The 15089-nt window shown below is 40.9% G+C and overlaps 1 protein-coding gene across 1 annotated transcript; it reads left to right on the plus strand.

Moving 5' to 3' along the window:
* Positions 1-4378: 4378 nt before the first annotated feature.
* LOC118414384 (myotrophin-like) lies at positions 4379-8826 on the plus strand. Its single transcript, XM_035818406.1, has 5 exons — positions 4379-4527; positions 5470-5580; positions 6118-6201; positions 6893-7011; positions 7597-8826. Exons 1-4 carry the CDS (start codon positions 4459-4461, stop codon positions 6977-6979), a joined length of 351 nt encoding a protein of 116 aa, XP_035674299.1. The 5' UTR covers positions 4379-4458; the 3' UTR covers positions 6980-7011; positions 7597-8826.
* The last annotated feature ends 6263 nt before the right edge of the window (positions 8827-15089 follow it).

Genomic DNA, 15089 nt, shown 5'->3' on the forward strand with positions numbered 1-15089 from the left:
ATAGCAGCCCGCCCAACATCCGCCGGCCTTCTAGAGGAGGGGCCAGTTACATCCCTGGGTAGCAGAGATTGTGTTACACAGACTACATGAAATGCACGAGGAAACAGGCAAAGGTCGGGAGATGGGGGTCGACTAAATCGTCTCATACTTCGTGTGATATACAGTAAGATGTATTTTGCAACCATGAACTGCCATATAATTACAACCCTACAGGTATTGTTTCGTTATGGAGTTCTGCCCCCACTCGAAAACCCTTAAAAAAAAGGACCAATTCATAGTTCTAACGCTATTTTATCTTTACCCGCGGAGTAACCTATATCCGTTGCGTTTAAAACATGGTATTTAAGGACATCAAGTCGTCGGGCAGTGGTTTTTAAACTGGGGTGTTTGCAAAATGTTACAGTTCGAAATCACGCACCGTCCGTCGGTATCCCTAAATACCCACCACCCCACTCCGGGCAAGTCCCGGGCCATACATACACGAATACTTGCGACTTTTCAAATACTGTATTGTGTCTGGTTCCAGGTCCTGACCTGGACTTTATTCTCTGGAGCTGAACCGGACCTGGACCTGAAATTTTTGTACCGGTACCCACCCCTTGTGTCCACTGAATGTCTGATATATTTCTGTTGATGGCGTGCCTGGATCATGTCATCCATACAATAGAATCAAACTTACTTAATTACTACTTATTGTTAGAATAAACGACAAGACACAGACAAGAACGGCACACCGATTTTATATTATGTTTAAAGTATTTTACCTGCGGCTGCGCCGGAGTCGTAAATGGTGTTGGTCGTACTCACAGTGTCCTCGTCCAGCGAGTTGGCATAGGTATGAGAGTTTGCCATGGGCGTATACCCACCTGAAGACATCATAAATCATAACTTCAATACAGTCATATGTGGAAATGTTTCAGTTTGAAGGTATGCCTTGTAGAATTTCCGACGAAAGTGGTCTGGATAAAGAAGTCAACCCCAGCGATGAACCGGGGCGAGGGGGATACAAGCTTTAATAGCTTAATATTTTGGGATTGTGTTCTTGCCGCAAAAGCGCCACCTAACGTTACATCGGCTACATATACATCGAAACGTAAAGTAAGTGCTGGTTGTGTAAAAGGATTCTCTTACATCCTATGTCGTGCAGAATATTTGCGCAAACATGAATGTCAAAATCTCCATTCTGATTGATATTTGTAATAATTTGTCAACATATACGCCAACAATTCCCTTTATACCCGAAATCTGATAATCCAATTGTAGCCTCGCTTATAGCGGCCAGCCCGGAAAGTTGGACAATAAGATGAACAGCTGAAGGTAGTACTGTAGAACACAGTTTTTGGCCTGTGGGGATTTCTAAAGTTAAGGGCCTCACGGTGACTGGCTTTGACGCGGAAAAAATTAAGTAGGGTGCACTTTAAGAAAAAAAACGAATATGTTTGAGTTTAGGGTACAAGCCACACAATATTTTTTGAAATCCTGTCGCGCCCACTTTGAAACGCCGCTCGACGTTCGCATGAATTGTAAAGCCGGCTTCACGAATCTTCGTGCAATCTGCATTTCAATGGGATGATTGCCAGAAATCAAAGTCGATCTGGGACCTAAAGCAATAACAATATGGAGTTTGCTGAGGCAGACTGTGAGACAAACAAGTATCCAGAAACAGGTTGCAAAAATAATTTTTAAGATCAATCTAAGGTTTCTTAACATCGCCCACGTTGAAATTTGTCCAATAGCTGTTATGCGATATAATATGTTGCATCTGACTTATTTGTGGAGGCACTCGGGGGTTTATCAGAAGATCACTGCTGTATAATGCAAATGCTGCTTTGTTTAAAGAAAATGCATAATGATGCTGCCTCAATACCAAACGAGGGCCTCATGACGAAACGGTGTTTTCTTATGAGGCTTGATAAAAGATAAAAGGTAAAGGTAGACTCATAGTATTGTTGACGCCACATGGACAGTGGGTGGAATTGTTGTCATCCACTTTATCTAGAGCACGGTATTGTAAGGTGTAGCCAATCAATCTCTTTTAAGGTACACTCTCATTGCATTTGCGTCAAGCTTGCGGTAATTATTGCGGGGTTTGAAAGATACTCAACGAATATCAGAGATAAAGAACGAATTTTCTGACTTTTTGTGTATTTTGTCGTCTTCTAAGTCATACTTTTACGCATTACGCAAAATGTAAATTATAACAAAAATGAGAAAATAACAAAACAGTGACGCAGTGAACGAACCCCGCTGTGACGCAAGCTTGACGCAAGTGCAGTGAGTCAAGGTGCCTTTAGCTTCCATCGCCTTTTAATTCCCAACTTTAACCTGGGTGGAGTACGTGAGGAAAGTCCGATGTAAAGAGCGTTTCCCACGGACACAACGTCTAGATAGAAACGCCATTGTGACGTCCTGTGTGGCGTAACTGGTAAAGCGTTCGGCTCGGAATCTAGAGGTTCCGAGTTCGATACTCACCGTATACTCTTGGTAAAGACACTCAACACGACCTTCCTCACTTCACCCGTGTGTAAAAATGGGTACCCGACTTAGGTCGGGGAGCTAAAGAAAAAAGTTTACCTTTACTTTCTGTCAGTACTGTGTATATGCAAGGAGGTTGAAAAACTTGAGGGACCTCCTTGGTATACGCAAGGAGCTCCTTAGTATCTGACACACACTAAGTTACTAACTTGAGTGCAGTCACTGCAGTGCCACATTGTCCTAATGACGTCTGTCCAAAAGCAAAACAGCACAAAACGCCAGGAATTGATCGAAGCCTTGATCTCTCGATCCCGCGTTCGATACCTTATCGACTATCCGACACCACCGAGGCTCGATAAATTTCTCAAATCACAAAAAGAAAAAGAAAACAACAGCAACCTCCTTGCAGCAACTAATGCCCAGTGCCATGTGATGAGGATGAAAAGATGTACCCTTACCTGTGTCTACAGTCTGGGTCTGATCCTGCTCTCCCGACATGATGCCACTTGTCAATTTTCTGTACAAAACTTGAAAACACGTCCTACACCAGGTTAGACACCAGGTTAGACTCAGTCTGTGTTATACAAACTATCGCTGCTAGCGGCTTTTTGAGCCTTCTCGCGCCTGACGAGTGGAAGGACTGTTGGAATCGTGATTTAGTCCAGACTCATCTAGGGCCTTACATCACGAAATCAAAAACCATAGATGAAAGTATTTATCCACAATCAATGGGCTACACCACACTGTTACCAAGATGGGGGTGTCGTTCTGTAATATTGCATTACTTAGAAATACTGCTATACTTGAAATAAACCTGCGTGCATCATCTCGCACATACTACTAGACGCCATGCCAAAAGTACATACGAATGCATCAAAGGGACCTTGAGTTATAGCTGCGAACACACAGACACAACCAATAGCCATACTCTCGTATGAAGTGAACCTCCTTCATGGAGGTAATGAGTGGGTAATAAACATCTTACACATCGAGACACATTATTGAACACCCAATCAGTTTGGCTGTTACAAAAAGAAAATGAGTTGGAGAAAACAGTCTACAAAGGCATTTTTCACTTGTTTTATCTGGCAGAAAGTTATTGCATTCATTTATACATACTACGCCTAAAGGAGAAAAACAAGTTTTTGCTAGACAGACTCCACATAGTCCCCTTCAAAAATGGAAACAATACTGCATTTCATATAATAGTCAAAAATGTCCACCATGCATCATTTTTATTAAAATGTATACACACTTCCGTTGGCGGAAAAAAGTTCTATTTTCTAGAAAAGATCCCACCATGGTTTATAATTAGACCAGAGCTACGTCCTTATCATAATATCTGGTTCATTTTGTAAAAGTAAATAAATATTCTTGTCACTGTGCGAACCTCGGTATATCTATGTCGATTGCTTCAAGAAGCTAGCATAATTCGACCAATGTTCTTTCTCTGTAACAATCTCGCAAGATGAGGTCTTCATATCATGGAAAGAACTGCCTCCTGGCGCTCGTTGACGGAACTGCAACCGCCCTGTTGTGAGTTGTTGTTTTAGCGGATGTTATAATAAAGAGAACCAATGGACAGTGGTGGCGGGAATCCAGCACCCACTTATCCTCGTGCTAGTGACATATTCATCGAATCAATTTATATATGCAATATGTATGCAAAATAGGTCATCCTTTCCATAGTTGATGAGATTTTAGTGACTTTTGGCGACGGCACGGGGTTTAATTACGAAAAGTGCATATACACAAATCATGACCTTTATCAATTTATAACTTTGTGAGGCTTTTAATGTCTCAAACATAATACTTTTCGTTCCTAAAAATTACAATCTGCCAGATGGGCCCTGGTTTGGAAATTCGGAAATATGACCCGAGCTTGCAGGTTACTGCTGCTTTCTGAAACTTCGGTGTGATACTTCCCACAATGCTTTAGAGCGGTAACCCTGGTAAGAGACCTCCAACAGTCAGCTGATAAAAATGGGGGACTTGCTCTGGAGTTTGAAGAACGGGGATATAGACCTGGTAAAAGCTGCTATCGACGAACCGGTAGGTAAACAACCATTTGAAACGATCCTTCCAAGAATGCATGCCATTCTGGCGTTTGTAAAGCTGCACAAATCTTGCTATAGAGGCGCGATCGGCAAGCCGAAGACCAACTTCCGGTAAAAACTTACCACCACTGCCACCACACCCAGCAAACCCATTCCCGGTCACTGCAGCATGCAGTAAAATATTTAACTGTAGACATGCATCTATCTTGTTAGGAGTTAACCACAAACGCTGTTAGTTCATGTAGAAAGTATGATAAAGTATTGTGAATCACAAAAAATGCTGTCACAGGAAAATGACGAAAATTATTTGTTGCAACACAATCGAAGACAAGTTTCCTCATCTTGCAGTAATATGATGTTATTTGACAGCACTTTTTGGTGCATATACATTTGTTGTCATAATGCAGTTGTAATAGTTTTGACGTTATCAGTAAATTAGGAAGTATCTGGATAAAAATCAAACAGTTACAGTAAATCACAGTAGTTTGGTAGAATTATTCATGGTACCGTGTTTAAGGCAAATATTTGCGTGTATGGTCCACCACCACCAGTGCTTGTTTACTGGCCTCTGTCAGGCTTCACATGTCGAAATTGGCCAAATAGACAGTTGACACACCAGATGGCCAGCTCGAAACTACAGTTTGCGGCATGCCGGCCGCAAACTAGAGTTTGGGACATAGGGTCTGTGGACCGTTGCAAACTGTAGTTTGTCATGGCCAACACCCCAGTCATTGTACAGAGCTGAACCTCTGCTTGGAGTTCTACTATGTCCAGCAACATGTAAATTTGAGTGTTGCCAATCAATCTTGTGCCAACAGTATTTACATATCTTCAATTTACAGAAACTCCCTTTGAGTTTAAATAGTGGTCTGGTGGTAACGTCTTTAGGAGATCATATAAAGACACACAATATTGATGATGTTGTGGATCTTTTTAGGGTTTTGATGTCAACTCGGAGATCGGAGGTCGCATGCCCATCCATTATGCAGCGGACTACGGACAACTGGACGTCATCAAGGTCCTGCTGGCCAAAGGGGCTGATGTGAATGTGAGTATCCACCTTACTGATCCTATGCTATAGCCTGGTCACCATTCTCCTCTGGTCAGTTAAGGGTTGTTTTAGTTTTAGTTTTACCTGACCCAGTTTGTAAAGCATAGACCTGTCTCTGTACATGTCAACCTGTCTTTTTCGCTGGCCTTTTGAGTTTTTGAGTTTGCTAGAACTCTGTTAGCGGTATGGTACCACTTCTAAACTGGACCAGAAAATCACTTTGGACTGGACTACAAATTCAAAGAAAAACTACATATCTCTAGACCTGTAGAAAAGGATGAAAAGCATGCACTACCATTTCTATCAGAAAGATATTTGCAGCTATCATTAAGATGTGCATAATCCTGGAAAATTAGATACACTACTAGTACTTAGTACTTGCTTCAAACTTCACATAGACACTACTGCTTCTAACAATGAGGTGAAAATGCCATCAAGGATGCAGGAAGCTGAATTTGGGTATCATTTGAATACTAGTAGTACTGAGGAGACTGTATGTTGTTGTTGACAGAAGTTGTTGTTTCTCCACTGCAGAAGGCAGACAAACACGGCATCTCTGCAGTCCTGGCAGCTATATGGGAGGGTCATACTGAGTGTGTCAAGTATCTGTTGGAAAAGGTGAGCATTCTTCATAACAGGATCTGTAAAGCTGACAACATCTTGTTGTATGAAAGTGTTTTGGGTGCGTCTGTTTGTCTGTATGCTTGTTTGTCTCTGTTTCTATAGCTTTTTTTAAGGAGTTTACTCAGTGCAAGGCCATTCACTTCTAGGCACTCACTGTGACAGCATCTCTTCTGCATACGTCAGACACATTGATCTTGACTAACTGACTCAAAAGACGAAGCAGGGGTTATGATGGGTGCTAGAGAAATTCCCTACCCCATTTAGCTGGAATGGTTTGATCCACTCACACCGGGAAGCTCCCCTACTCTTTTCAATAAGTGTGACGGGTTCTTTTACGTTCCCAGGGTGTGGCTCTCCCAAACATGGGGCCCCAGTTATTTCCATATGCTATATATAGGCACATCTCACCACAGTGACAGGAAGTGAAGGGTTAAAGTTCAGAGTTATGGAAGTGACAGGAAGTAGAATCTATTTTTAGCGTACAAGTCTGAGTCAACCTTATTTGACAAGTTACATTCCAAGTACATGTAAAAGGGTTAATGGAAAATGCTACTAATTCATTAGAAATCAAGAAGTGGATTTGGTTTGGCCTTAGAATCAAGATATAGGAACATTGTTCCTGGAAACGCAGAATGATTTTGTAGTTGTAAAATGTAATGACTGCTGACCTCTATTTGACCTTCAGGGGGCCAGGAAAGACGGCAAAGCGCCTGACGGGACCAATTATCTGGACTGCGCAGAGAAAGAGGACATCAAATGTTTGTTGAGATGAAGATGTCATGACGTCGTTCTTCACTCAGTCTTGTAAGTGTTTAACTGAACAAAACTTTTCTTCATAATCATTTGGTCAAAGTTATGTTAGTAAATACTGCAAATTCATCCTTTTTGCGAAAATTTAGCTTAAGTGGTAGGAGTTGCAAGGAGGTTTATGCTGTAATTTAGATTCACTAGCACAAAAAGACACATTTGCGGTGTCATGATTTTCTAGCAAAGAAGGAAAGTAGCAAAAATAATTCCACTGTAAAAATTTCAAGGTTCACATTGCAAGCTCCTATAGCCACAGAATAGACCTCTAAGTTAGCAAAGTGAAAATTATTTAAGAATATCAATTCGAGAAAAACTTGAACAAAGGAACTCTGTTTGCTTGAAATGGCAGGTGTGTAATGCATTCCATTTAATCGATGGAAGCCTACTTAATGCAACTAAGAAGCTTGTGTGTTATTATCAGCTTGTCTGGAACACCTGTATCAGACGTTATGTCGGCCCAGGTATGACATAGAAAAGTTATATCAATCCCCACCAGTTTGATGAAGGCCTTGTAGTATTATAGTTACCCTGTAGTCCCAACACTGACAATAACTGACATCGTTCTTCTTTTTTTTTCCCCAGTGTCATCCTACAACCTTACACCAACAGCAAACCATTCAAGACTCCAGTCTTGGTCCACCATCTACATATAATACCTGCGAGCTACACATCTTTGTATTCCTTCAGTATTCAGCTTGTGGCAACCATTTTATTTGTGAGAGCACATGCAAGAGTGTGCTATAAGGTGCTGCATATACATTTGAAACAGTTCGGAAACTCCATTTTGACAAAATAGTCTGAATTCAGGCCCAACCATGCAATGCCAATAGATTTTACAAATCGAATGTGCTGCAATGATCATGGTCAGCATTGGTGCATGCTACTTGCATGGATTAGTTTGTAAACAGTTATAAGAATACCATAAAAGTAAGGACACAGAGCGATCTTCAGTTTGAATGCAAAGTGTTATGCAAACCTGGTAACCATACCATTGGGAGCTCCCTGGTATCTATTTCTCGCAACGTTGTGGCCAGGGATCACAAGCCAGGGATTTTTTTCAGTGTGGTTTTCAATGGGATGGCAGTAGTAAGAACGTCTGGAAAGATAAAATTGTCAGAAAAAGGCCTACTGTATATCCTTTAAAACTACGATAGGGGCTTGTGAACCACCCCTAAAAAGCCCTTGGAGAATGGTTACCAGGCTAGTATGCTCCAAGTACCTAAATGGTGGTTCCTGAAACCCCAGCCTTAGGTATATTTTACCAGCATATGAAGGTTAGACATCTAGATAAACAATATTCAAATACAATTCAATCTCTACAACTGGATAAAAAGGAGATTAAATTTGCTTCCTGATGTTTTGAGTGACATCCATCCCTCTTCTTCAACATCACTAAAGTAATAAGAATAAACTGTTTTTATCCTGATATAAACAGTTTATTCTAATGATGCCAAAGAAGAGTGATGGAATGTCACTTGAAACATTTGGATGCAAATTTAATCTCCTTTTTATCCTGTTGTAGAGATTGAATTACATTTGAATATTGTACCAGCATTTCCGTTTTCTATCTACAAATTGTAGATTACAGCTGAGTATGTGATGCCTTGCTAGCTGATTACATTGATGTGCTCTTATGTCCAACATGGTATTTACTTCACTCCTGTGTGAGTCCCCTGCTGTCTGTACATCTATCTATGCTTCAAGAAGACACATGTAGAGAGAACAAGAATGAAACACACAGGCTGAGTCTGCCCGTGTGTACTATAATGCTTTTCCTACTATAGATAATAAAGGAACTTTTACTGCTTGATACTGACTTGTTTTGTCTGCATGTTTGTGCCAGAAAAGAAGAGCAAGAGGGGTGGGGAAAACATTGATGTGTACCTTGGGGTTTACATGTGATGGGACATTTAAAGATGTAGTGTGCATTACATAAATCAACGAGGTTATAAAGACCATCCTTGCGTAGATGTAGTGGCACATTACATAAACTCGGCACAAAAAGTTTGGAATATTAACTTTGGCTGATCATATTTCCGTTGTTTCTGCATCAATTTCAATGTGTTATATATCAATAGAAAGCGTGTCTGATTTCCTTTCATATGGTATCAAACTCCTTATGGCTATAAATTCTTGGAACGAGCACCAGGGCTACTTACGTCAGTGGGTCACGAAAAAAAAGTGCCCAAATTTCAATTTTTGTGTTCAACTCTGTATCAGACTGCTGGTGTGGGTGTGGGTGTCAATGATTCAATCTATCCTTTTTTCACGTAATCTTTGGTATACAGAGCATCCAAGTTCATCTTTAACATTTGAGAAGAGTATATGTGCCCTTTTGGCTGTTGATGACCGAATCGAGGTGTGGAGGCGGCAAGGAGAATGCCACGCTGACTGTCGCACGGATAGAGCGTAACAGCGCGTAGCGCTTGGTGGAGGCAGTGTCATGGTGTGGTGTATGTATGGCTGCCACAGGAAAAACGAAGTTCACCCTCATCCCAGACAAGACAACCTCAATGCTGTGAGATACAGGGACACCATTCTCCATGCAGTCGCAATGTCATACCTCGTCAGCGTGTGTGGGGGACCAAATGCAATTCTGCATGTGTTAGACTACAACGCCCGTCACACAGAGCAAGGATCAATGCAGACTGTGTGCGTGGACGGGCGGTGTAATCTTACAGAATGTCATTCGACCCAATATTGAAGGGGTAAGACATTGCGACTGAATACTGAATGGAGAATGGTGTCCCTGTATCTCACAGTATTGAGGTTGTCTTGTCTGGGATGATAGCGTACCTTGTTTTTTTTTCCTGTGGCAGCCATACACCACAACAAGCGCTACGCGCTGTTACGCTCTATCCGTGCGACAGTCGGCGTGGCATTCTCCTTGCCGCATCCACACTTCGAATCGGTCATCCAACACCCAAAATACACATATACTCTCCTCAAATGTTGAAGATAAACTTGGATGTTCTGTATACCAAAGATTACGTGAAAAAAGGATAGATTGAATCCTTGACACCCACACCCATACAAGCAGGATGATACAGAGTTGAACACAAAAATTGAAATTTGGGCACATTTTTTTCGTGACCCACTGACGTAAGTAACCCTGGTGCTCTTTTCACGAATTCAAAATCATGAGGAGTTTGATACCATATAAAAGGAAATCACACACGCTTTCTATTGATATATAACACATTAAAATTGATGCAAAAACAACGGAAATATGATCAGCCAAAGTTCATATTCCAAACTTTTTGTGCCGAGTTTAGATATGCTGGGACATTACATAGATGTACCGGGACTTGATGACATAGAAGTACATGTAATGGGATGTTTAATAAATAGATGTGTGGTATTACATAGATGAGGTAGAACATAACATAGATGTAGTGGAACATTTAATACATAGAATCATCTTGTGTGGTATTACATAGATGAGGTAGAACATTACATAGATGTGGTGAGACATCATGATGATCTGTCAGTTATTCTTTTTGAAAGTCTGGAACAAAATCGCCCCTGGTAATTCGGGGGAAAAACGCCAGGAACCCAAACCTAGAGCACTAGCTCTCTGTCCCCAAAACTATCTACCATTCAAAAATAATAACCATAACATGTCCAGAACACGAGATACTAGTACATGTACATGTACATGTATAAAACAAAGTCGTTGTGCTGCAGTGTCGTAGAAAGTCGCTAGGGTGCCTATGGCCTTTGTTTTTCCGACCCTTACCCACGTACCAAATGCCATAGGGATCCACCCCGAGTTTCTCGAAAGACGTTTAACGTTATACCCACAGACACACACGCATGTCCGCACACACCACACACACACGTACACACGGCGCCCAAAACATAAGGGTGGGTTTTTTAATCTCCATGGTTCACTCCAGTGTGTATAAAATTACAAGTCCATATTGACATTCTTTCGGTTCGAGTTAAGTTTGCGGGAAAGAAGTAACGTTATAACGTTAACTTTTTTGTGCAACGACCAACAAAATTGAAATACGCACTCTGCCGGACTTGAATTTATACAATGTAACGTTATGTACTCGTTTGAACAAGCCCTTTTTGACGAAGGTAAAAAATACATGGCAATGTGTGTGGCGGTGTATCAATCGATACTAGACCTCACCACACTCTGACGACAGCCATGTAGCCGATGTGCCAAGGCGTAACGTTTAAAATTTACCGTCTTTTTGCTAAAGACGTTTTTATTGTCACGCACGTGTAAACAAACCGCCTCCCAGTCAAACGTCACCTGGACTGTTGCAAATACTTGACTGATGACACGCAGCCACTCTCTGATTGGCCGAGTCGCTAATTGACACGGCTATCATTGGTTGAGCTGCTAATTGTGAAGGACAGTCAGGATCGCACTTCAGAAATTTATGTAGAGCTTCTTGATAATATATCTGATATATCGCTACCCTCCCCCGGCCATCCCTATCAAAGGGTTTTAGAATATGGACAGAACTTCGGCAAAAGCAGGGTGAATAGTTATATAGTTAGGGGAGTGAGCCCGCATTCAAATGATGACTGAGTTTTATACCATTTGAAGGCCTTTTCACAGATTTCTAGTAACGTAGTTATCTACTACGATTGCAAGCTGTTCTCTGGAATGGTCGGCATCAGTACTGCTTTGAATATTACTAGTAGTAAATCTTGGAGCTTAGTAGAATGACTTTTTCGTTTTACATTGTATTTGGACCTCAACGGCTACAACTTCCTCAGCTGATAGTTTTGTCAAAGTTTGTGTTCAACTTATCACTGGAATCCGGAATTGTTTTTATTTATGTACAATTATTCCTAACTTTGATTTGGACTAGACGTCTACATATCTACTGTATACAAGACTGTATCAGCAAGGAGGTTAAACCTTGCTTGGTATCAGCAAGAAGGTTTGAAACTCCTTGGTAGCTCCTTGCATACATGTAACGTTAACGTTATCAGGAACCGACAGACTGTGTCTATCATTACGTATCGTTTAAAAGCCGCCGTCCACATAAGTACGTAGCTATTAAAGAACATACGTTGAATCAAACAACAGTGCAAAACTTTCAAGTAATAACTGTGAACAGTTATCACTTACTTCTCTTTGAGCAAAGAAATGTGTTTTTAAAAAGGAAAACAAGACGCCACGTTCCTAGAATGGTTTTAGACTAGCTAATCTGTATGTAAATGTGCTGTGTCTCCTACTAAATCTACTTCTCGTGTTTGTTCGAACTCGTGCAAATCTACTTTTCACTGGAACGGATTTTGTCAAACTTGTGCTAAAAAGATGAAGAAACGTACATCACGCCTCGGGTTGGTGTCAAAAGGCCCACACCAAAGCCCGTAAAAACGTAGAAGTGCAAAATATGCCCTTGATTGACGGACACGCATCCTTTCTCTCTCATTGGTCGAAATGATTGTTGCCATCCTCTCATTGGTTAAATTGTAATGGAGACGGCCATGCACCTGTGTAGGATCACTAACTTTTGTAGGGGCGGGCTCCCAACACATGTCAGTACGCTGATTGGAATGCTATAGTCAGATTCACGAGGAAACTAGAGGGGGACACATTAAATAACGCCGCCTAGAATACATACCTTTGGCTGTGTTTTTCTTATATAGTTTGACCAATCTGTTCCAATTTAAAAGTATTTTATCATTTTAATTCTAATGAACATTTGGTGTTACTCTAAAATCTTTTTTATTCTTTTCGCTCAACAAGTACAACTTTTAAAGTGCAATGTGTGTGTGCGGGCGATCAAAAGAAATACAAAATGTCAATTTCAAAGGGTAAAAGACAATGGGCTTGAATCCGCACTAAAGGGAGAAAATTCTGGATCGATCAAGGCAAACGCGCGCATGCACACACTGGCACAGACGTGTGAATAGTGTGCACTTCATTCTGGGGTCTCCAAGCAGATATAGGGTCCAGGTTTGTAATACTCGTGTTTTGTGGCATTTACATACTATAGTACGCATTTTTATCTCTTTGATTGGCCCCTTACTTTTCTTTGCTGGGAAAGGGAGTTGTGAGAAAATCGCGAATCAGCGTCCCCCCCCCCCCCCAAAAAAAGCACGGCCACTCTATAAGTCTATACAAGGAGTTTTTTAAAACCTCCTTGAGGCTAAGAATTGTGTACGACTTTACCGTGGTCTACATAGCATCACTAAACTAAAAATAATATCTAATTCAGGCATTTCTTTATTATTGAAAATATTGCAATTTGAAATCCCCGTCTGTCGACTTGTTACCCCTAAATACCCTGATTTGAAAAGCAAAGGATATAGGCTATTCATTCCTTCCTTCCTCCCTTCCTCCTTCATTCATTCATTCATGCTCAAGATACGTGAATCAAATTGCTTTGAAATGAATTGCTCACACGAACAGCTAAATCATCAGAGCTGTACTTGCTACTTACAAATGATACCCAAAAAAGTAACGCGATAAACCTATATCAGATACATTTTTGGACAGGTTTGAATTGAAGAGCTCTCGCGCCACGTGTCAGTAAGCAAATTTACGACGAGTTTGAACATTTGAACCCCCTCGCTAACATATGATCGAGAAAATTAGATAAACCTCCTTGACTTGATGAATAAGGCTGGTATCGTTTTCACCCCCCACAGATCGCATGTAAACGCTAACGCGTGGATCAGCCTACTTTAATTCAATCACGGCTGTCTAATTGACTTGTTACGTTTGTGAAGACCGCTGCCGCCTCTTTATACCAAGGTGCTGTTTCACACCTTCCGTATAAACGATTGATATCTGTGTAAGAAATGGCGGATTTCTTATCTTAATACGTAAATTGGGAAGGGCATGACAGGCGGTGACTTTGATGTTAGCCCCAAAAGTGACAAATCACAACAACTGTTTAAAAACGTCGATATAAATGAAAATGCAACAATTCTGTAGCTTATCGTATGTCTACTAGTATGTGCAGCACCTGACACAGATTTGACGATACAAATATTAAATTGCAAAACTGATCTTCAATTTCGCATTGAATGTAGTTTTCACCAGGAGACTGGAAAGAATATTTCTTCTGGCAACGTTTAAAATGTTATGCCTCATGCGTTAATTGTTTTGATAGCGCGGTTGGGCAGACCATGTACGACAAAGGTATTCGATGTTTTCTCTAGTCTAGGACCTACACAGGCCAGTTTCTCGGCTATAAGGCCAACATACTCCAAGGAAATTTTACCACATTGATAAACCAAAGTTACTTCTACATTTGTAGGTTTAGAACTTCTAAAGAACAGAAGGTTTAGAACTTCTAAAGTTTCTATTTTTCGTAAAAGTACAAGGACGTCAGGGATATAGTTATTCATATAAGGTATCAGCGGCAAAATAAAGTTTCTTTGCGGAAGAAATGTCATCCTAGCCTGGAGACCATCCCCTTGACTCATTGACTCATTGGTTACTATGGAGATGGAGCTTTCATAAAGCTCCTTTCTATGGAGGATTGTACCCAGGCTACTTCTGCCAGCTCATGCCTCTTGTCAATTTCTGAGAGACATTCGGCGGCTTATTTCCATTTGATAGTATCTTGACGATGGTTCACACGTCTATCCCCGCTCCTGAAGTAGCGCCAACCCTCTAAATGACCAGACACGCGAGTTAAAAGAAACAATTTAACGGAGAGGGCATGACAGGCGGTAGCTTTGATGTCCGCCCCAAAAGTGACAAAATCACAACAACTGTTCAAAAACTGCGGCTGGGTCTTTTGTTCTTTGAAATGAAAATGCGCAACAATTCTCTTATCGTGTGTACATCAGCACCTGACACAGAATGGACGATACATGACAAAACTGGTTTTGAATTTCCTATTTAAGATTCTCGGCAGTGGATAAGTTTTTCAAAAATAGGTCTTTCTGTCTTCCTCTGCTTTCAAAAAAGAAGCCAAACCCAAGATATTAGTATTTGCATTATGACTGTTACAATAACATAACACCAGTACTAGTACATTGTATATCCTTGTATTTCTTATATCTCTACCACGTGTATATTTCCCAAGTCCACGTACGGGCAATTAGCTTTCCTACACAAAGTTGCAAATGGACTATTTTTTTTC

The sequence above is a fragment of the Branchiostoma floridae genome, chromosome 4 (genome assembly GCF_000003815.2).
Source record: "Branchiostoma floridae strain S238N-H82 chromosome 4, Bfl_VNyyK, whole genome shotgun sequence".
Classification (NCBI taxonomy): domain Eukaryota; kingdom Metazoa; phylum Chordata; class Leptocardii; order Amphioxiformes; family Branchiostomatidae; genus Branchiostoma; species Branchiostoma floridae.